Here is a 23928-nt window from a genome sequence, read left to right as displayed (position 1 = left end):
TTTGACTTAACTTAACTGTTGAGCCCACCAGGTTTTTTGCAATTATGCAAAGTAGCTAATAGCTATATTAGGCACACCTGTTTCATTAGCGTGGTCGCTGACTGAGTTGGTGCCAGTGTAATAGAGGACGGTTTAGACAAACAAGTAATAAGGACGTCTATCATTCATTTACCTTTGTTCGTTTTCTGTAGGTAAAAGCTTGTGCTGTGTACAGGTTGAATGACATTTAAATGTGGGTAGGCTATACGTTTTTATTTAAAGGTTAAAGCTTCTGATAATGGGTGCTTTCTGTGTTTGTTTTGTATCGGTGTCTCCAGCTCTATTCTGGTAGGTCTCAATGTAATCTAAACCAACATCAGATTAAAATGATGTGGGTTCATTCCTAGTATCCGGTGGCATTTGTGTCCCCACACTCATAATACATATCTTGTGTAAAAACACTACATTCCAAAAAGCTTAATTATCTTATAGCCTAGCCTACTATTATAGTAGCCCCATATGTGCCCTCTCCCTATGCTCATTCTGTAGATCCGACAGAATGAGCGTAGTGTAGCCCCATATGTGCCCTCTCCCTACGCTCATTCTGTAGCTCCGAGATGAGGTCACAGAAAGAGTCCCTCCCACCCCGTTCAGAGACGGCGCATGTTTCCACAATTCCCCATTGCTTACCCTTTTCTAAACAATTAACCAAAACCTTGAAGTGACGTTCCGGGTTTACACTAATTCAACGTCAACAACGGAAAAGAAAATCCAACTTTAAACGGTTACGAGCGTTACAGCGGTTGGTTTAGTCAGCCGCTTCCATGTTTATCAAGGGATTGGTGCGTGTGCGCGGGCATGTCGAGTGAACTGAAGTCAGTTTGACATTTTCGACCAGGGGAGGCGCCGGGGAGGCGCTAAAGCTTTTCAACTATCTTGAAAAACATGCTAAACAACCGCTGTAACGCTCGTGTAACCGTTTAAAGTTGGATTTTCTTTTCCGTTGTTGACGTTGAATTAGTGTAAACCCGGAACGTCACTTCAAGGTTTTGGTTAATTGTTTAGAAAAGGGTAAGCAATGGGGAATTGTGGAAACATGCGCCGTCTCTGAACGGGGTGGGAGGGGCTCTTTCTGTGACCTCATCTCGGAGCTACAGAATGAGCGTAGGGAGAGGGCACATATGGGGCTAAGCGTAGTGCTGACTGCTGAGGGAACATACTGGGGCTACTATTATAGCTTCTCTACCACAATGATTTGTACCTCGGTGAAATTCTGAAATATCTTTGAGCAAAGTATCCCTTTTGAATTTCACTGGCTAAAAAGAGCAATGGCCATCTTTAGCATAAAATGTCCACCATGTCCAAAAATCCTGTAAAAATATATTGGTGTTCAAATGTTGTCATTACTTCACATTTCACTTGTTTATCCTAGGCTACCCTGTATGAATAATATTGTCTATCCTGAAATTAGCATATAAAGGCATGGAGACCCCTGAACAAACACAATGATTACTGTCTCAATGTACTATTTGACACTTTTTTTTTTACTGCTTGAGAACTATACACTAATTTGTGTTTTGCCCACAGTGCTAAGCAGTGCCTTAATTCATTAGAATGGTGAAGAAAGAAAAACGGAGTGTGGACGTCACGGATGTCAGGAACAAGGTTAGTGAGTTGGCCTGACTCGAGGCTTATTCATAGTCTGGATTTTCGGTGGTGAGGTGACCACCGCTCCGGTGGTGAAGTGACCACCGGAGCTGAAATAACGTTGAGCGGTGGTGAGTAAAAACACAGAGAGTAAAGGCCTATTCATAGTCTGGATTTTCGGTGGTTGGGTGACCACCGAACTACAACATGACGTCACGTTCTATTGGTTTGTCCCTATTTGAAGGCTTCAAATGGGGACAACCGGAAGTTTACGGAATGCATTGGAGTCTATCATAGCGTATTAAAAGGATAGACTGAACCGGAGCGATAGCCCCGCCCCTCGCTATTCATTTCAGTGGAAGTTGCTCATTGGCGTTTTGAAGTACCCGGAAGAACCGTCTACTTCCGCATTTTTTTTAATTTGGACGCCAAAATGTGGTGTCCAAAATGCAGAAGTGCAAACGCGTGCTCAATGTTAAACCCCAGCTGCACAGGGTTTCCTTGTCATAACTCCACGGGTCCGCCTGCAGTCCCACATCTTACCACTAGGGCCAAGTGCTTCAACGTTGGAGAGCCTCACTGGGGCCTTGGAGTCTATGGGCTCGCACGAGTACATGAACCACGTGACCGGGCTGTTTTCTGACCCGTCAACATCGCAACTCTTCTATTAGATGGCTCTAGCCTGACAGACAAGGCTACATACAGTAAAATGGTCTCAGCTGGTGGTCAGTCTGCCAGTGTCTGGTAGCCCAGTGTCTGCCAGCGCTGAAACATGACTGTCATAGCAAGACAAGTCATGCATGAACTTCAACCTGGTGTTTGCACTTTCTCCATTACAACCCGTACATCTACATAAACATTCATTTCAAATATGAAGTGCTTACATCATGGCCAGGGATGTTACAATTTATGTTCTGGCGGGTATAAGTAACCCGTATCTTCAGTATTGTTCAATACCAATCATTTTAATCCGATCGGTGGCCATTTTCTCAATGTATAACAGTGCAATACACGTACGAACCGATGGGGTCACATAGTTTTAAAGCATAAAAACAGAGAAAAGGCCTACCGTTCCGATTAAAATACTTTTTATTAACCGTTTGACTATTTCAATACATGCATGCTAACCCCTCCTACACAATAGATACATAATCAAAATTGGAAAGGAACAGTGTTTTGTTTTTTCATTTAAAAAATCTTAATTCCCTTACGCTGTAACTGTCATTTTATGTTTTTTGTTTAACTGCAAATAAAAATTAAGTGAAAATGTAATTCAGTTGATAATACCCCTCTAAGAGGGCACACCAACTTGTTGGGAGAGTTTGAGAGCAAGAGTGTCCTGTTTTTGTTTTGTTTGTCTGTTACCATCTGTCACTGTTGTTTTATTTATTTATTGCATTTATATACCTTTTTTTTATTTGTATTGTATCTGGAACAATTACATTACCTGTCAACATTATTTTTGAGTGGTGTAAACCACTCCTACGACTGGCTTTGTTAGTTTACGTGTCTGTCTGTCTGTCTGTTCGCAAAAAATGAGCATGGTTGCTATGGTCACTCAGTTCACACTGGTTTGATTTCATTATGTCAGACATTACGTCAGACCACAGCTGATCAGGCTATATAAGACCTTACACCACTCAGTTCACACGGGTGTGATTTTTTTGTTTCATATTACTTACTAATTTATCTGTCAATTATATTCTGAAGTTATGTCAGAAATTATGATAACAATAAGATAGGGCTGGGTTGTAATCTCAGACTCGTAACCTAGGGATTTTGAAATTGTATATGAAGGCGTATGAGTGCATATGGATTGTACATTTTAAAATCACAAAAGATGAAATTCTGAAAGCATATGATTTGGCTCCAAGTAGCATGTGCTTAAATTCATATTTAGAAAATGTTTCAGATGTAAAAAATGTCTGAGATGATAGACTGGTGATGGATGATGGTGGTCATGGAAGGGGAACCTTCTGAAAGCTTCATGGGCAAAGATGATCAACTTCAAAATCTCAAACGGTCAAAACCTTTCAGACATGCTAGTGTTAATGGACTTGGCTGGCATTCGATTTGTGTTAAAAGTGCTCTAAACAAACATTAAAAGTCCATAGACTTGACTGCCATATGATGTAATTAACGCATTCTGACCTGAGATCAGATTCTAAAAATGTCTTCTACATCCTGACAGTTTTCTGAAAAAGCTATGTTTCTATATCAGTCGTTCTTCGATTTTTCAAAAATAGCAGACCTACATACTCGTAGCGCGCCACTCGGTGGCACGCTATGAGCTTGTAGATCTGCTATTTTTTCAATAGCTAAAGCATAATATAATGCTAACACCAAAAGGGGTTCCCGCCCAAAATGGGTTAAACATTAACAGACCCTTTTGCTTTGTTTCACTGCATGTAGAATGGCAGAAGAAAGCATTTCATTGATCCAGATGTGATCATCATTGGATCAAGTTCAGACGAAGCAGAACCAGATTCTTCTGACATGTCGGACAGTGACCCAGTAACTGCAGTAAGTAGCACTAGTACCTTTTCACTATGCCTACTCACTGATATCCTACATTATTACATGGCTTGGTTGAATGCTTGATTCTGATTGGTCAATCGCTTAATTCAGCGGTGAATTATGTGTCGATAATGACTGCTCCGCTGTATAATGACCGCTGCCTAATCAAACCCTCTGAGCACCACCAGCTGCGCGGCTGCGCCCCGCTTGATTTACTGCCGTTTCCAACATAACAGCCATGTAAACACACACACTAGTGACACACAATGTAATTTACAGCTAAACATTGCTCTTAAAAATGTTTTTGAAAACATTTGAGCGAGAAATAGACGAAGCAGGACCCGAAAATGGATTCTATTTGATCAACTCACTTCCTTGTTTTCTGACAGTGCTGCAGCCCTGCAGCTGGGCAGACGCAGCCAGCGCAAACTTATGGAATACTTTTTTTGTTGTGTTTTGGGTCAATGTATTAATTTATGTTAGTTAGCCATGTAATAAGCGGGATAATTCGCCTCGGTGGTTAAACTCCCTGTCGGTGAATTATCTCCCGACAATGACCACCTAGCCAGATATTATCCCTTACATAGTTCTTTCACTAGGGCCTAGGCTACTGGTTACCTACTATTTAGGATTAAATGGCTAGATTACACTAGGCAGGCTCTATTTTTGCTATTATGTCTGTGGAGTGCTTTTTTCTTTTTTTTAACTGCCTTTTTTTTTAAATGGAGACCTAAGGTGTCACAATTCACTTCTGTATCATTCATGTCATGTGGCATGCGGTGACGCAACGGATCAAGAAGAGAAACGTGCACATCCAAACCCTAGATTGGGAAGGTGCTGACTGAGCAAAAAAAACACTTGCACACTGCTGCACTTGCACAATACAAATATTTATTGTGCTCTTTAGGGTACAATAAATCAATGTGTTCGCCCAAATGGAGTCAGCAGTGTGCAAGTGTTTGTCTTGTACTGAATTCCATACTGTCCACAACACAACCTGACCACTGAGTCTTAAATGGCTGAGAGAAGCACAATGAAACACGTGAGCTTGTAGATGGGCTATGTTCGGCATAGACATTGGTCAACAAAGTATAGCTATAGGGTTTAGGTGGTTAACTATTTGTCAGGACTAATAAAAGTAGTGTTATTGTGTTGGTGTTCGTTAATATTTAATGTTGGTGTTTATGTAGGCATAATGAAGATGGGACCCACCTATTTCTAAATGCTTCAAATTCAGGAATACCGGTACTTCTTAAATTCCCCTTCCATTGACAAGGGAGGTATTGTATTGGGAGTATGTCTTAAACCAGGGGTTCTCAACATTTTTGGCTGGGGACCCTGGAAATGCTTTGGCCATGTCTTGCACCCCCTGCCCCCTCCCCACCCTCAATAACCATAATAGAGAAAAGGCGGCATCATAAATACATACTGAAATAGATATAATCAAGGAAAGTTTATGCATGTACTATGTAAACTCTTAATTTCCATTTTCCAACCATTCAGTTGCTGCTTTTTTTTGGTAATAATCTGGGCCCCCCCCCCAAAAAAATTGGTGACCCCTTCCCTGAGGGGTCACGACCCCCAGGTAGAGAACCCTAACCACACACTCACTCAGCGAGCTCCACAGGACAAGCCTCATGTGTGACATCCTCTGCCACCCCTCTGTTTACCTGTAAATATATGTTTCAGGTGCCAACAGATGTTGTGGCCACGCAAACTGTGTCCTCTGACACCCAGGAGCAGCAGGTCTCAATGCAAAGTGGTAAGCATCGATATACTGTACAATGTGACAAGGTGTTATAAAACCTATACAGCACACCCAAGTAAATAGTAAATACCTGTATGTATTACTTGGTGGCTCATCAACTAGCAGGACCATCTTGTATCCAGAGCAGAGCCATAAGTGCTGTGTCGACACAGACTCAGTCCTCTGACACCCAGGAGTTACAGCAACGTGATAGTAAATACCTGTATGTATTACTTGGTAGCGCCTCAATATAGCAGGATTTTGCTGTGCAATTTGGCGGTGGTCCTGAGTGTTAATTTAACTTGACGTGTCAGGACCCGTAAATGGACCCGTTATCTTTGTCAAATAACACTGAAATTTGCAGTGTAGAAATGATTGTTGAGGTAGCTGCATAATCTTAACAGAACAGCCAAAATTTAATTGGAGATTTCCATCCCTACTGCTCAATCGAAACATTGAGAATCCAATTTCATTGTATGGTGTAGGTTTTACTGTTGCATATGACAATACTAAAGTGTTCAGGAGGTGCACGCACATCCCGGGTTAATTCAACGGGTGCTCGAACAAAAAAGAACAGACTGCAAAAGGAAGAATAAGTCCCGTTTTGAAAGCTCCCCAAAAACACAACGATGGCCACAGAGGCCGAAACGTTGTGTTTTTTACCCCGCCTTGGTAAATAACGTTTTTGGGGAGCTTTCAAAACAGTGTGCAGACTTAGTCATTATTTTGCATATGACAATACTTTCTTGGAGAAGAGCTAGTTGCTAATTTAATATTTTTTATTTCACAGGCTATCCACCTGTGATCCAAGTCCATCACATCTTGCACTACGCACAAGGAAACTACCCTCTGCCCAGTCAATCCATTATGACTTCAGTCCCCTCTGCCATCTCCCCATATTTGTTTAGCATGCCATTCCACCACGCTCCTATGCAATATCCCCCCCATGCCCCTGTGCATCCTCCCCCCCATGCTCCTGTCCATGGCCTGGTGCATCCGCCATATGTTCCTCACCATGCCCCTGTGCATCCTCTCCATGCTCCTGTCCATGTACCTGGTCATGCCCCTGTGCCTCCTCTCCATGCTCCTGTCCATGTACCTGGTCATGCCCCTGTGCCTCTTCCACATGCTCCTGTCCATGTACCTGGGCATGCCCCTGTGCCTCCTCCACATGCTCCTGTCCATGTACCTGGTCATGACCCTGTGCACCCCCCCCATGCCCTTGTGCATCCTCTCCCCAATGCGCCTGTCCATGGCCTGGTGCATCCGCCATATGTTCCTCACCATGCCCCTGTGCATCCTCCTCCCCATGCTCCTGTCCATGTACCTGGTCATGCCCCTGTGCATCCTCTCCATGCTCCTGTCCATGTACCTGGTCATGACCCTGTGCATCCTTCTCCCCATGCTCCTCACCATGCCCCTGTGCATCCTCTCCATGCTCCTGTCCATGTACCTGGTCATGACCCTGTGCATCCTTTTCCCCATGCTCCTCACCATGCCCCTGTGCATCCTCCCCATGCTCCTCACCATGCCCCTGTGCATCCTCCCCATGCTCCTCACCATGCCCCTGTGCATCCTCCTCCCCATGCTCCTGTCCATGTACCTGGTCATGACCCTGTGCATCCTTCTCCCCATGCTCCTCACCATGCCCCTGTGCATCCTCCCCATGCTCCTGTCCATGTACCTGGTCATGCCCCTGTGCATCCTCCTCCCCATGCTCCTGTCCATGTACCTGGTCATGCCCCTGTGCATCCTTCTCCCCATGCTCCTCCCCATGCCCCTGTGCATCCTCCTCCCCATGCCCCTGTGCATCCTCCTCCCCATGCTCCTCACCATGCCCCTGTGCATGCTCCTCACCATGTACCTGGTCATGCCCCTGTGCATCCTTCTCCTCGTGCTCCTCACCATGCCCCTGTGCATCCTCCTCCCCATGCTCCTCCCCATGCCCCTGTGCATCCTTCTCTCCATGCTCCTCACCATGCCCCTGTGCATCCTTCTCCCCATGCTCCTCACCATGCCCCTGTGCATCCTCCTCCCCATGCTCCTGTCCATGTACCTGGTCATGCCCCTGTGCATCCTTCTCCTCGTGCTCCTGTGCATCCTCCTCCCCATGCTCCTGTCCATGGCCCGGTGCATCCTCCATATGGTCCTCACCACGCCCTTGTGCATCCTCCATATGGTCCTCACCACGCCCCTGTGCATCCTCCCCATGCACCTGGTCATGACCCTATGCCTGACACGCATCATAAAGCTCCAAATGCTCTTACACCTCCCACTACTGCAGTTGAAGCTAAAGCCAATCCTCCTGCACCTCCCACTACTACAGTTAAAGCTAAATCCAATGCTCCTGCACCTCCCACTACTACAGTTAAAGCTAAATCCAATGCTCCTGCACCTCCCACTTCTGCATTGAAAGCTAAATTAAACGCATTGGCTTGTGTCACCACATCAATACATAGACGCCAAACCACTCCCTCTGGTCCTATTTGTATCCCTGCTCAGGTAAGCAATAAATGGCACTAGCAAAGCTATCTTAGGCTTGATAATTGACCTCTTCATAAAATGCATAGACTGATTTACAATTTACAATTTACAATTTAGGCATTTAGCAGACGCTCTTAATCCAGAGCGACTTACATTAAGCAATAACAAAAGCATGGCATACATCACATATATAAAAAAGTAGTTATCATGAATCATGCGTAGACTAAGAACGTAACAGTGGAGTATCTATGTAAACTATACATACTATACTATATAATATATTATACATGTGTACTATAAAGTGCTATGACTACATAAAGTGCAATTCTAGAGCTGTCTACGTAACAAGCTATAAGTCTGTTTAAAATACTATCTAAGTCTACATAATGTGCTATCTAAGGGGCTAGGCTAGGGCAAGTGCTACGGGCCATGGTGGAGTCTGAAGAGGTGGGTTTTCAGACTACGGCGGAAGATTGGGAGTGAGGCTGCAGTTCTGACTGTGATGGGAAGTGCATTCCATAGTTTTGGAGCCAGAAGGGAGAAGAGTTTGGGACGTGTGGAGCGTTGTCCCGGCGTTTTTAGTGAAGGTACCTCCAGCTTCCCTGCGTTGGCTGATCTGAGTGCGCGGGAGGGTTTGTAGGGTACGATCATACTTGTGAGATATGGGGGGGCCATGCCTTTGGTTGCTTTGAATGCCAGCATCAGAGTTTTGTATTCTGTGCGGGCAGCGACCGGGAGCCAATGGAGGGAGCGGAGAAGGGGGGTGACGTGTGAGAATTTTGGCTGGTTGAAGACCAAGCGGGCTGCGGCATTTTGGATCAGTTGGAGGGGCTTAAGTGCACATGCCGGTAGGCCAGTAAGGAGGGAGTTACAATAGTCAAGTTTTGACAAGACTGTTGTCTGGATTAGGAGCTGGGCTGACTCCTGGGTGAGGAACGGTCTAATTCGTCGTATGTTGTAGAGTGTAAACCTACAGGATCTAGTGACAGCTGTGATGTGTGTTTTGAACGAGAGCTGACTGTCCAGGACAACACCAAGGTTCCTGGCTGTCGGGACAGACTTTACCAGGGCGTTGTCTACGGAGATAGTTAGCTCCCGCATAGGGCAGGACTTAGCTGGGAAGAACAGAAGCTCAGTCTTGTCTGGGTTCAGCTTGAGGTGGTTGGAAGACATCCACTGTGAGATGTCAGCCAGGCATGCAGTGATGCGTTCTTCTACCTGGGTGGCAGAGGGGGGGAAGGATAGAAACAGTTGTGTGTCATCGGCATAGCAGTGATAGGATATGTTGTGAGCAGAGATGATGGTGCCGAGGGATTTAGTGTACAGTGAGAAGAGGAGGGGACCAAGTACAGATCCCTGTGGGACCCCAGTTTGGAGGGTGCGGGGGAATGATAGCAAACCTTTCCAAGAAACCTGGTAAGTCCGGTCAGAGAGGTAGGAGGAGAACCACTTCAGCGCCGTCCCGCCGATGCCTAGATCAGCTAGGGTGTCTAGGAGCAGCTGGTGGTTCACTGTGTCAAATGCCGCCGATAGGTCTAGGAGAATCAGGACTGCAGAGTGGGAAGCAGCCTGGGCAGCATGTAGTGCTTCTGTGACTGCGAGGAGTGCAGTTTCCGTGGAGTGTGCCTTCTTGAATCCTGACTGGTTGGGATCCAGCAGGTTGTTCTGTGAGAGATGGAGAGAAAGCTGGTTAGAGACAACACGTTCAAGGGTTTTGGAAAGAAAGGAAAGGAGTGATACCGGTCTGTAGTTCTTGACATCTGAGGGGTCAAGAGTTGGTGTTTTGAGGAGTGGTGATACCCTGGCTGACTTGAAGGCAGATGGGACACAGCCTGAGGTTAATGAGGTGTTGATAATGGAGGTGATGAAGGAGAGCAGGTCAGGTGCGATGGTCTGGAAGATTGGAGACGGGGCGGGGTCGAGAGGACAGGTGGTAGGTCTAGTGGATGTGACTAGTTTCAGGACCTCGTCTGGGGATAGAGGAGAGAAGGAGGACATACATGGTATATTTGCCAAATATATGCTAAAAGTACTTAATCTGTAATCTTAATCTGTAGCCCCTGCACAACAAACGCAAAATAAAGAGTCATGCTGATGATGATGTGCCCCACGATGAACCCCCGCCCACTAAGCGCAAAACAAAGAAAGGGGAAGTGCTGCTTCAAACCGCTTCCAAGGAAGATGCTTTAGAAATGGTCAGTACCACACACGGGGTTGTATTTGCTGTGCATGTGTCTGCGTTTGATAACCCCCACTGCTTCTGGTCTGATTAAATGGAAACTGTTAGACTGTCAGATTTTTATGTTTGATATTATCACAATTTAAACATGCATGTTTACAACATAAAAGCTTGTAGATGAGCTAACGTGTAGGGCTTAGGGTTTCATTTGTAAAAGAAAACGGGCAGGTTTTTTTGAGTACCACAGCCACAATTCCTTTGAATCTCACTGGTAGATTGGGAGACTGCAGATGTTTTTTCAGTGCTTTTTGAATGCTTGTAGGCACAGGAGAAGAATGTCTATAAGCCAAGCATCAACGCAGTCAAATATAAGAGTGATGTAATGAATGTCATCAAGAAACTGAGGACTCAAAGAAATGTTACTGCTGCCAAAGGTGAGATGGAAGAAAGGGAATCGGGAGGTGGGGGGGGGGGGGGATGATTTTAATTCTTTATTTACCGTGTTGACTTTGATGTTCAGGTGGCAAGGGAGTCGGTGTCCAAAATTCCAGAGGCCGTATACCACTGAAGACCAAAATGCTTCAGGGTGAGAATGATAATTCGCACAAGTATTCTTAAATTCCAGCTAACTTTAGAAAGGCTTCAGTGTGAGCATGATAATTCGCTCAAGCATTCTTCAATTCCAGCTAACTTTAGAAAGGCTGGTCACTCTCACTGTAGGACTTATCTTTACTGTCCCTTTACGGTGAAAGGTAATCAAGTATCTCTTTACTGTCAAAGGTAATGCCATGCTGTACGACGGGTTGAAGGAGTATCTTCTGACAGAGCAGACAAGGATTGAGCAGGGCTATCCATTTCGGAACACAAGAAAACGATACGCCGCTGTTCTCTTGGGTGGAGACAAGAGGGTCACCACAGACTGTAAGTACTTGACTGACAATGTACTCTGATTAATAATGCCATCCATTCAAACTGGTATTGGACCAAATTGGCATGTATTGTGTTTATAAGAAGTCCTCACATTGCCTAAGTATGTCCACCACCTGTTTAATTTGTTTGTTGGAAAAAGCCTCTGAGAAGATCTGCAGTCGGTGTGGGGCTACGTATTCTGTGGGCCAGACGGGCAGACACACCCGCATGAAAGAATGTAATTACCACTATGGGAAAGGAGTTGAGCAGAGAGGTCAGTGGATTCAACTGAAGTACTGTATTGCAATATTAAAGCATGTCGCAGGGTTGGTTCATATTTTTTGCCTTAAAGCTGTAGGAAATACTTGCCATTAATATAGTTGTTGCAAAGGTATAAGCTCTTAATAAAAAAGATCTTAGCAGGGGCGAAATAATGAATACCTGGCAGGGGATATGTTAATGGCTCACTTGATAAACAAATGTTTGTCTGGGTTACGTGTAAAATTGTTTATGCCTCCGCCTGTGACAGCCGTGGCTTGAGGCTAGAGTTCTCAATGGGCCTGAAAATGAAAGCCTGGCCCAAAACATTACCTTAATCTTAGGCCCAAAAAGCCAGAGTGAAGGAGAGAAAAGAAAACGCCACTAGATGGCCGCGGCGCGTTGGCTATTAACATTCCATTTCCACATTCGAATGGAGTCCAGGCGTGCGTACATCTCTGAAGTAGCCGATCCCTTAGTTTCCTCTGAAGTGACGCAGTTATGTCCAATATTGTCCCTGTTCGCAAAGTGCAGCTTTTTGATCATTCACTGTTGTGCAACACCCCTAAACGGAGCTACAATATTCTAACAACTGCCAACTTGGCTATAATCTATAGTAGGGTACTGTACGTTTACATCAATCATTGCCTCTCAAACCCAGATACAGTACATGGCGCGTGTAATGTGCGTTAGGGATGGTGTCCAAAAGAATCAGAATCAGGTTTATTTGTCACATCACATTACAAGTAAGGTGGGTGAAATACTTGGTTGTGCAGACACTCATTGCAGTTACAGGGGAAGGTGACAACAAATTGAGCTACACAGCTGCAGCCATATTTCGGCGCTGCAAACCATCAACTCATGGTGTGTCGACAGCTTACAGATGGGTTATTTTGGGGACATATAACAATGAGGCGCGCTGCGTGATGGAGTGTAGCCTACAATACAAAGCATACGTGTATGCAGTGAACATTAACGTTGGTGTTTACATAGAGTTATATGGAGCGTTTACTGTGGCGACTTTGATTAGGTTGGGTTTAATGAGATTGTAGTGCAACATGAAAACCTGAGGTTTCCAAAACGTACCATCGTGGATGATATGATGATCTTATAAAACATTTAAGCATATTACACCTTTGAACATCATCTCTCAGGAATGCCTTAAAGGGATAGTTCAGATTTTTTGAACTTAAGTTGTATGAAATACTTTCCATTAATATAGTGGTTGCAACTGTATTAATTGATTGCCCGAGTCCTGTGGTGGGAGTTCTGCTCTGGTTTTGGTCAATATTAAGTAGTTCCGGTCATTTTGTGGGGGGCACTGGGGCCACGCAGTAAAAGTAAATGAATCCACAAAACGAACGTAATTTGTATTGTTGACCTATTTCTAAAATATTAGCGCGACTTTCGTTCAACTTTGACCCCTCTATCACATGGAACTATTTTTTGGGCGTAGTGATATGGACACAAAAAACATAGTTCTGTGTGATAGAGGGGTAAAAAAAGAACGGAAGTTGCACTAATATTTTAGAAATAGGTCAACAATACAAATGACGTTAGTTTTGTGGATTAATTTACTTTTACTGCGTGGCCCCCAGTGCCCCCCACAAAATGACCGGAACTACTTGATATTTCACCAAAACCAGAGCAGAACTCCCACCACAGGACTCGGGCAATCAATTAATACAGTTGCAACCACTATATTAATGGCAAGTATTTCATACAACTTAAGTTCAAAAAATCTGAACTATCCCTTTAAAGATGGAGTGCCGTGATTTTTTTTTTTCACCCTAAAACATGATCATCAGTTATTATAATTCACATTAGGAGGAAGATTTTTTTTTCTCCATAAAGTGTACAGTATTTGTTAAAATGTCTTTATGTGGACATGCCCACCAGTTCATTAAGTATGCCTGGTGGGTGGTGATCCACCTGAACTGAAGCCACACCCACAGTTGTATGATTTAGGGGAAGGGATAATATTGTGATGTCACTGTCTTTTTTTTTTTTTTTTCATTGGCATGTTTGACTGTCAAGGTTTCAGCCTCCAGGAAGAAACCCTAAATACAAAGGGAAGACATCATTGCACATCACAACCAATCACACCAAGGGATCTTATGAAGTAATGTCGCCTCATAAACGCTTGAAAATACAAAAAATCACGGCACTCAATCTTTAAAATATATTAAAACATGTGGACATTTGGGCCACATGTCATGACAATTTAATTGTCATGACATGTGGCCCAAATGTCCACTTGGAGGCATACAGTGTTTCTAGTTTATTCCTAGGTCAATTTTAAAAAGAGGATTTCTTAAGCCTGGGTCATGGGTAAAATGGGTGTCTGGGTCATCTGTAAAAGAGGGTTCTTTAAGTTTTGGTCTTCATACTGTCACCAGTCCCAGGTGGGGTGGAAACCCGGTACAGCTGCTGTGAGGCGGTGATGGGTTCACCAGGATGCCAAGTCTTCAAGGTAAATGAGAACCGGAAGAGTTACTACAAGCTCAAAACGCGCTGTGACACGTGAGCAAGACCTCTACTTTTTAACACTGACTGCCAATTCAAATCCACCAGTTCACTGCCATTCACGAGTATACCCGTCAATTAATGGTAAAGTTAGATCGTGCTCTTATGCAAAATTATGAATGCCTCTTGGCAGGGACGGATTAACCCCCACGAGGGCCCCTGGGCCGGTAATATTTGCAGGGCCCCCATAGCACGCGTGCGTGCGACATTTTCGTGTTTTTCCGTGTTTTTATCATCTTTTTAACCTAAATTTAACAAAATCAACAGCCAATGGAGGGTCACAGGAGCCATTTTCAGGGCGTCAAACCTAGTACCTCACGGTCCAATTTCCCCGAAGGGCCCCTGAGAGCCAAGGGCCCCTGAGAGCCAAGGGCCCCTGAGAGCCAAGGGCCCCTGGGCCACGGCCCCGCTGGCCCAATGGCTAATTTGTCCCTGCCTCTTGGTTGCTAGTCAATCAGGTAAACAAGACAAAATACTTATCTCTGGGTTTTTTTCCCAGATTCTGTTTTGAATCAAAACAAGCTTTAGTCACGGGTGATAACTAACGTTAAAAAATGTATATTTCAGGGGGAATTAAAAGGAGACTTTACATAGCCTGCTTTTAGTACTTCTGATTCATGGCACGTGACATTTTGAGTGGTGCAACTGCAACCACTCCCTTACGGAGCTATGCGTGTGTGGCTGGGTGGCTGGCTGGGTGGGTGGGTATGAGCACGAAAATAGCATGGTTGTTTTTCACCACCTGTGCGCAACCCACACACACACATATTAATTGTATATGTGATGATTTCGGGTGTGCCAGTACAGTACAGTGACAGTACAGTACAGTACAGTACAGTACAGTAGAGGCCGAGTACAGTAGAGGGACCACCACACAGTAACTAACTCTGTCATTTCTCAACCGTTTCGGACGTGGGGCCGCTTGCCGGAATCGGGAAACCGGGCCGGCTCCCTGGCTGTGGTCCTGTGGGTCTGGAGTCACGGAGTTGCACCACTCACTTCACACGGGTGTGATTTTTCACCTTCAAAATAAGCGTACAGAATGAAAACATTGTGACAAGAGCAAAATAATGTATTACCTGGCAGTCCCTGCCATGTATAAATGAGGCTTAATTGGTTATGTTTATCTAAATCTGCAAAGTAACACTTAAATATTTGCCTTTGAGATGTATGGGGGGGGGGGGACTCTAAATACTCAAACGTCTCTTGAGATACAGTACTTTATTACATTCCACCACTATTCCCCAGCTGCATGTCCACGATGGAGTGAGCCTGGATGGGTTTGTGTTTACTCAACCCAGACCAACCATAGATACGAGCTGTCCTGGGGTCTACTCTCTCAACTGTGAGAAGGTAAAGTTGCATTATCAAGAGATGTCTGGCCCTTTTTATGCCTATATTTGGAGTCCAGTTCAATGATTGATGATTAGACAATAAAATGCAAACGCTACAGGGTACAGTCGAGCACAGCATTGGTCCAAAAGGATGGCACAGAAGAAAGACCTTGTGGTCTTGTTTTGATGCCTGTGACATTGATGACTGTTTTATCAATATTTCTGGTATTCTTTTTATGCCCGCATATGGGTCATCTCTGTTTGTTTGTTTTTTGAGTGGTGTAAACCACTCCTACGACTGGCTTTGTTAGTTTACGTGTCTGTCTGTCTGTCTGTCTGTCTGTTCGTACCAAAAAATGAGCATGGTTGCTACGGTCACCCAGTTTACCCGGGTGTGATTTCATTACGTCAGACATTACGTCAGACCACAGCTGATCAGTCTATATAAGACCTTACACCACTCAGTTCACATGGGTGTGATTTCTTTACGTTTGTGCACTTCGTGGCTAGTTTTAGATTTTGGGCATGGTGTTATGGATATAAGTATTTCAAATGCCATAGCAAACGAGTTGGGCTCGCCCCCTTGTGGTCTGTTTGCAATGAGTGCAATATTTGATGGGTTAATCTATATGGTTAATCTCTCAAGAACGGATTTTGAGGTACGAGGTGTTTCTCTTTTTTTTGCCGATGGGTTCCCAGATTGGTACATGGTTGAAACTCCAAATAATAAAGATGTTTCAATGTCTTCTATTACTTTTGGGTTTTTACAACAAACTAAAAATGTAGGAAATCGTTCAGACGGTTCTCCAATACAGTTCTCAAGATACGATGGATAGATTTCACACATTTATAGTATATCGTGGAATGTATAAATCTACCACCCAATTTGGAAATGTGCACATTATCACTAACTCAGGGGTGGGCAACTTTGACGATGGAGAGGGCCACTATATTTCCACACTCACTCCCTAGACTGCCTAGAGCCATATATTACTGTCGTAGCAAAAATAGCCGATCTACAAGCTCAAAACGCGTCGCAGTATTTCGAATTGAAATATTGAATTATTTTTTGCTATTTTTGAATTGGAATCCTGAAAATTAACATTTTTATGTCATTTCAAATGCCTTTAATTATACTTGTGTTGAGCAATGAGCTACTAATTTAGACTGAAGTAGATAAAGCGGGTCATGTTTGCGTGTTGTGGAATTGTAAACAGCTGAAACCAATATTATATCGGTATTCTGACATTAACCTGAGGGCCGCATTAAGTGAAGGTGGGGGCCGCATGTGGCCCACGGGCCGCCAGTTGCCCACCCCTGTTCTAGATAACCTGCTTTTCTACATTGTGTTGTGTGTGTTCCAAATGTAGTGTTACACCACTCGTGGTGTGGAGCTCTCCAGAGTAACATTGGTCAACTCCAGCATGCAGATTCTCTACGACACTTTTGTCAGACCTGCGAATGACGTCATCGACTACAACACCAGGTAGTCAATGATTGTTAACACTCCCAACGCGGATCGCGTATCAATACGTTATCAATTAATCAAACGTCGGGTGCGGATCACGTATCAATACGTTTCAATCACTTTTTTATAGCATACTTTCATTCATCTTTTTACCCACCCGGACAATGAAGAACCATCGCCCTATCATTGCTGCTTAGTCCCGCTCACGTGATCAGAAAAAAAAACCAAAAAAAAAAAAACCCCTCCCCTCCTGAAAACAGGAGGGCGGACCGCTTTACGTGTATAAACCAGTGTAGAATGGCTGCGCCCATGCCGATGTAGCCCGTGTGTGAAAATAATCACATTTCACCTAACCTCGCCTCACCAGGCTTTCCTCCACCTATTGGCTTTTATACTCGATTCCCCCCTCCCCTCCTGTTTCTCCTGCAGGAGGAGAGCCTTGCGAGATGGGGGCTCATGTCTCGGAAAAAAACATACGGAACGCTGTTACGCTGCCTAACACATGATCTGCAGATTCTGCACCAGATCGGCAACACACATGGACAGATGCATGTTTACTTCTTCATACTGTAGCGACCAAACGATCCCTGAGCCTACAATACTACGAACTAACAAATGAACCACAGTATCGAGGGGCCGCCATGACAACAGACAGTCTACCGTTGGTGGATCACGTATCGCCATGCAGAGCCGTCATAATCGGAGATCGCTCAGACGTGTGATTGTAACGCTTTTTTATTCATTATAATTGTAGTGATAAGACCGCAATGAACGCGTCGGGGACGTAATCGACCCGGGTGTAATGTATAACGAACTTTTCCGCGACCTAAACCGTGGTGTTGTCATCTGTGGAAGTCATTTTTTCCTTCTCGTCGACATCACAGCCGGGTGACGCTTTTTTCCCCCTCCATCGCCCCCAAGCTGCATGCCCATAGCCTGGCTTGGCCAGCCTCATAGCGGGGATTCACTGAAGATTCTTCCCCGGAGGAAACATCAGTGAACCCTCGCTATGAGTCTGGCCGTGCCAGGCTAGCATGCCCAGGCATGTTCCCCTACACTAGCTTGAAAAACAAAATCAGCTGATGACAACGCGTCTCACCGTTATACTATAGTTCTGAACCGAACGGTGGAATGGGACTTTTTATAGCCGTACGGATCAAGACTTTTGCTGCCCAATGTGCCCATGACCCCCCCCCAATGTTACTGCGATCAAAACAATGAAAGCAGTGAGATAGATTAGGCGAGGCGGCAATCATCATCAAAAAGAAAGCATAGTTATGAAGGTTTATAGTCAGACATTGACAGGCAGATATAACAATAAACACAATAAATATGCTATACATCCTATACATCGAATGAAAGCCCTGAATGTGTACTTTTACGAGGAAAAGAGTAAACATTGATCCCATGTACAGTTTGTCATAAATTGGATACTGGGTGGATGCACATTGCGCCCACCAGATATAACTGCAGAGAAGACATGGACCCGAACTCAATATTCACAAAATAAGGCCTATAGCGACATATAAATACTATATACCGTATGAAACAGAAGACTCTCTGCTTTCATAAGGAAAAAAATTGTACTGTAATAATAAAAAAATCACACCCCTGTGAAGTGAGCAGTGCAACTCTACTTCTCTACTTATTCACTACAGCTCGCTATATACGGACTGAGGCAGAAAGTCATGTAAACCTTTTATTTACAGTTTGGTCTGTAAACTTCTACTGTAATAATAAAAATCACACCCCTGTGAAGTGAGCGTTGCAACTGTTCTGTACTTATTCACTACAGCTCGCTATATACGGACTGAGACAGAAAGTCATGTAAACCTTTTATTTACAGTTTGGTCTGTAAACTTCTACTGTAATAATAAAAATCACACCCCTGTGAAGTGAGCGGTGCAACTGTTCTCTACAGTTGCACCGCGCAACTATAAAGAACAGTTGCACCGCTCACTTCACAGGGGTGTGATTTTTATTATTACAGTAGAAGTTTACAGACCAAACTGTAAATAAAAGGTTTACATGACTTTCTGTCTCAGTCCGTATATAGCGAGCTGTAGTGAATAAGTACAGAACAGTTGCAACGCTCACTTCACAGGGGTGTGATTTTTATTATTACAGTAGAAGTTTACAGACCAAACTGTAAATAAAAGGTTTACATGACTTTCTGCCTCAGTCCGTATATAGCGAGCTGTAGTGAATAAGTAGAGAAGTAGAGTTGCACTGCTCACTTCACAGGGGTGTGATTTTTTTATTATTACAGTACAATTTTTTTCCTTATGAAAGCAGAGAGTCTTCTGTTTCATACGGTATATAGTATTTATATGTCGCTATAGGCCTTATTTTGTGAATATTGAGGAGTTCACGTCCATGTCTTCTCTGAAGTTATCTGGTGGGCACAAGCTGCATTCAATAACCAATTACTGTCTAACTGTAGATGGGATCAATGTTTACTGTTTTCCTCGTAAAAGTACACATTCAGGGCTTTCATTCGGTGTATAGGATGTATAGGATATTTATTGGGTTCAATTTTATATCTGCCTGTCAATGTCTCTGACTTTAAACCATCCATAACTCTGCTCGCTGTTCAAGATAACCACTTCCAGGCAAATGCAGGTGTTGCAAAAAGGTCAATATCTCCAGAATGGAACATGGTAAAATCAAAACGTATTTTTTTAATTGAAGTGGACAAGTTCAGCTTTCTTTTGATGTAGGCGTGTGATTCTCGCTATAAGAGAACATTTTACTGTGGGCCCCCGAACAAGGCCTTTGTGCAATGTTAAATGGCAGCAACATCCAAATAGGCCTGTTGAGATCTTCCAGCAATCAAAGTGTTAACATGGAATGCAGACACACTTCATTATCCACTCGAGTTCATACACGGAATTCTCTCTTGTGATTGGATCTCTTTAATTTTATGATACTAATATTATCCAGTTACTGAACAAATGGTCTATAGAGCTTCAATGCATTTAAAAGTCATTACAGGCTGTATGGAGTAAAACTAAACTCCTCACAAAGTTCAGAAACTTACCTTTGGTCCATTATTTCTCCCCTTTAATAATATTAATAGGTATTTTATGGTTTAGTCACCTTTCCAACGAGGCACAGCTTGTAAGGACCAGGCACAGCTAAACATGTGGGTAGTGCCCCCTAGCCTGGTTAACCACTCCCTGTTGGACCAGGCACACAGCTAAACGTGTGGGTAGTGCCCCCTAGGACCAGGCACACAGCTAAACGTGTGGGTAGTGCCCCCTAGCCTGGTTAACCACTCCCTGTTGGACCAGGCACACAGCTAAACGTGTGGGTAGTGCCCCATAGCCTGGTTAACCACTCCCTGTTGGACCAGGCACACAGCTAAACGTGTGGGTAGTGCCCCATAGCCTGGTTAACCACTCCCTGTTGGACCAGGCACACAGCTAAACGTGTGGGTAGTGCCCCATAGCCTGGTTAACCACTCCCTGTTGGACCAGGCACACAGCTAAACGTGTGGGTAGTGCCCCCTAGCCTGGTTAACCACTCCCTGTTGGACCAGGCACACAGCTAAACGTGTGGGTAGTGCCCCATAGCCTGGTTAACCACTCCCTGTTGGACCAGGCACACAGCTAAACGTGTGGGTAGTGCCCCCTAGCCTGGTTAACCACTCCCTGTTGGACCAGGCACACAGCTAAACGTGTGGGTAGTGCCCCATAGCCTGGTTAACCACTCCCTGTTGGACCAGCACACAGCTAAACGTGTGGGTAGTGCCCCCTAGCCTGGTTAACCACTCCCTGTTGGACCAGGCACACAGCTAAACGTGTGGGTAGTTAACCTAGCCTGGTTAACCACTCCCTGTTTAAATCACATTTCATTCCTTTGAAATGTGATTTCAATGAGTGTCCTGAATGACTTTGTTTTAATTTATTACTAGGTTTTCAGGCATCAGTGAGAAGAATGTGAAAGAAGTCAACGTCTCCATCAAAGAAGTCCAGAAGACTCTGCTGAACTTAATTCGCGCTGACACCATTCTGATTGGCCACAGCCTAGATATGGACCTCTGTCTCCTAAAGGTGAGCTTAATGTGAACTATGATTGATGCATGAAAGCAACAACAAGGGATCATGCTGTGAATTCATGGATGGATACTGACTATTCTTTCAGTGAGTGTGGAATCGCCATCGCGTTTCAGTGAATGGACTCCCCCTCCTACTAGAAGTAGAGTATAAAGTACAGTTTTAGATCGTGACGGAGAGGCGCCATCTCAAGCGAACTTGAGCCATGAGAGACGCCACCGAGCGCGAGTTGCTGTGTCGAACGTTGCGAAGTTCGCTTAGCCGACTCAGCCCCGTTCGAGTTGCAACCCGATGGCAGAGAGTAGTAAATCATGTTCTGACGAGAGCGTTTGCCCTGACTGCCACTCAAAAGTGGCTATTGGCCAATCACCGCGTATCCTTGCACAAGTGCACTGGCCAATCACAGCGCACATCCTTACTCAAACGCGAAGGCCATTCCACATCCATGTGCATTTTAGCTAATCAACATCAAAGAAAATATTTGTATACCACAGATAGTAATTCCCACTAGGATGAAGGAAAACACTTGAGTTGACCAATCAAGAGAGATAACGTGCATGTTAAGCCCAACACACACCATCTGTGAACGCCGCGCGTCAAAACAGCCGCCTCCGTTATTTTCAATGAACCTATCCCACACCGGCGGCGTCAGACGCGCGCTGGCGCGCGTTCACGCCTCGCATGACGCTCCGATACGCCGCTGTTCTATTTTCCAGGCGTTGCCGCGGGGCCTCCATCCGGGAATCCGTGGGAAGCCGTGCGGTAGCGTGCCGCGTCCTGTGGGTGTTGCTGTGCGGCTATGACGCGCGGCAATACTGTGCCGCGTCGCTGTGCACCCGCTTCACAGACGGTGTGTGTTGGGCTTTACCATGACGCGTTACAACCATGGCGGCTCTCCCCTACCATTGATGCACTAGGCTAGCATTGACCAATATAGATTCCATTCCTTAAATCACTGAATGTTAGAATAACCTCAAAGTAGAAATAACCTACCTTGTATAATATGACAGTGTCTCAGAAATTCTGAAAATGTTCTGTCCTATTGAAACCCCCCTTTTTCTTTTTTTTTCTTTTTTAAATCAAATTTTTATCCCACGATTTTGCAACCCATTTCTTTTCCACCCAGTGTCAAATATCTAATGTAATCTTGGGCGCTACACTTCCTCTGCCAACCTGGGGGGGCAGCGGACTGACCTCATGCTTCCTATGCATGGACGTAGCTCGTGGAAGGAACCACGTTATTCCGACCAGTTCATTTCCCTTCCATCAGGCGCCCCGGCTGGCCAGGGGGAGGTAGTTTAGAGACCAGGATTACTGCATCCTTTACTGTTTTTGAAAACCCCTCTTTGTAAAATGATGTTCAACTTCAAAAAACAACCTGCTGTAGTATTGAATTACAGTACACAAGTTATTATGGCAAACGTGCAGATATCTCCCCCGGGAACACAATCCTGAGCTTGGTTTTGTCTTTGTCTTTAGTTGACCCATGAAGTGGTTGTGGACACCTCGGTGGTCTTCCCTCACAGTCTGGGTCCACCTCACAAGCTGGCCCTGAACACCCTTGTTGCAGACCACCTCAGGAAGATTGTCCAGGACAGAGGTGGGTCTTGGGACAACAGCCACCAAGAAGAGTTCCATTTTATTTTCAGGTTGAGACTGAGGTGTGTTTACCTGGTTCTTGTGCGTGTTCATGTTTATTTTCTCTTTCTCAGCTTCTGGCCATGACACTGCAGAAGACGCTCTTGCATGCATGGAGCTCATGTTATGGATGATCAAGGAAGGTGGAAGAGTCAGAAGAGTTTGAGCCTGTCCACACAAATGGAAGACAGTCACTGGAAAAAAAGAACAAAATTACAGCCATGCAAGGCTACATCTTTTCTTTTGAGTGGTGCAAACCACTCCAACAACCAGCTTTGTTTGTACCCGTGTATGTGTGTACCTGTACGTGGGGCCACGTACAGATGAGCACGGTTGCTATGGTTAGTGTGTGACGTCACTGCACCACTCAGTTCACACGGGTGTGATTTTTTTCTTTTAAGACAAGCCACAATTTTGGTACTTTTTATGTTTACTCTTAATAAATAAATAAGTCTTCCTGTGTATTTCTGGTTTCTTCCTGAAAGCCTTTGAGTCAAAATTCACCACCTTAATGACGCACTGACACTAAAATCAGCCCCTCTCCCCTAACCCCTCCCTCATTATCATACCAGTAAGACACCCTGAGAGTGAGAAGCGTGCACGCATCTGCATGGGTGACTGCAGACTGCTGGGCTGGCCCACTGGAATGGGGGGGTCAGATGGGTGACTGCAGACTGCTGGGCTGGCCCACTGGAATGGGGGGGTCAGATGGGTGACTGCAGACTGCTGGGCTGGCCCACTGGAATGGGGGGGTCAGATCAACGTATGGAATGGATTCTGTAGTGGCCATATATGGAGCGTGTCTTGAGTGTACACTGTTTGAGGTCAATTCAACAGATGGAATGTCAGAACAGGTCAGCTCCAGTGTCTGAGTGTGCAGGGTTTGACGAGGGCTCAGGTATATATGCAGATCTAGGTGATGATCTAGTCTTCTCCATGTATGGCTATCCAGGGTTTGATGAGGTCAGTGTCGATCTTCATATATGGAGACGGCCATATGGAGTGCGTCACGAGGTGTGATGTACTGACAGTCATATATGGTGGCGTGACGTGTCACGAGGCACGATGGACTGACAACCATATATGGAGGCGTGACTCTCTGATGGACAGGCAGGTTTTTCATAGTAATTGGGCATTGGGGGACATTGCCCCCCCCCCCCCCCCCCCCCTAACCTGACTCCGCC

The 23928-nt window shown here is 44.9% G+C and overlaps 1 protein-coding gene across 5 annotated transcripts; it reads left to right on the top strand.

Moving 5' to 3' along the window:
* Positions 1-75: 75 nt before the first annotated feature.
* Positions 76-23208, top strand: LOC306933612 (putative exonuclease GOR). Of its 5 annotated transcripts, none has more exons than XM_079515928.1 (16): positions 76-144; positions 1567-1644; positions 4039-4149; positions 5833-5905; positions 6681-8392; positions 10432-10569; positions 10876-10987; positions 11074-11139; positions 11334-11474; positions 11623-11736; positions 14120-14193; positions 15495-15599; positions 16951-17066; positions 20965-21103; positions 22586-22706; positions 22819-23208. In XM_079515928.1, exons 2-16 carry the CDS (start codon positions 1594-1596, stop codon positions 22908-22910), a joined length of 3165 nt encoding a protein of 1054 aa, XP_079372054.1. In that variant the 5' UTR covers positions 76-144; positions 1567-1593; the 3' UTR covers positions 22911-23208. The 5 variants fall into 5 exon arrangements, with proteins under 5 accessions (XP_079372054.1, XP_079372053.1, XP_079372052.1 ...); XM_079515927.1 differs by having other exon boundaries at positions 94-232; XM_079515926.1 differs by having other exon boundaries at positions 97-191.
* The last annotated feature ends 720 nt before the right edge of the window (positions 23209-23928 follow it).

This window comes from Electrona antarctica (genome assembly GCF_951216825.1).
Source record: "Electrona antarctica genome assembly, chromosome: 12".
Classification (NCBI taxonomy): Eukaryota; Metazoa; Chordata; class Actinopteri; order Myctophiformes; family Myctophidae; genus Electrona; species Electrona antarctica.
The sequence above is the reverse complement of the archived record's forward strand: the minus strand, read 5'-3'. Positions and strand labels throughout refer to the sequence as shown.

Excerpts from the sequence above, each read along its gene's own strand:
- LOC306933612 (XM_079515928.1), top strand. The coding sequence starts at position 1,594 with ATGGTGAAGAAAGAAAAACGGAGTGTGGACGTCACGGATGTCAGGAAC. Across the intron at positions 5,906-6,680 it reads GCAGGTCTCAATGCAAAGTG|GCTATCCACCTGTGATCCAA; the intron begins GTAAGCATCGAT and ends TTTATTTCACAG. Across the intron at positions 21,104-22,585 it reads TGGACCTCTGTCTCCTAAAG|TTGACCCATGAAGTGGTTGT; the intron begins GTGAGCTTAATG and ends CTTTGTCTTTAG.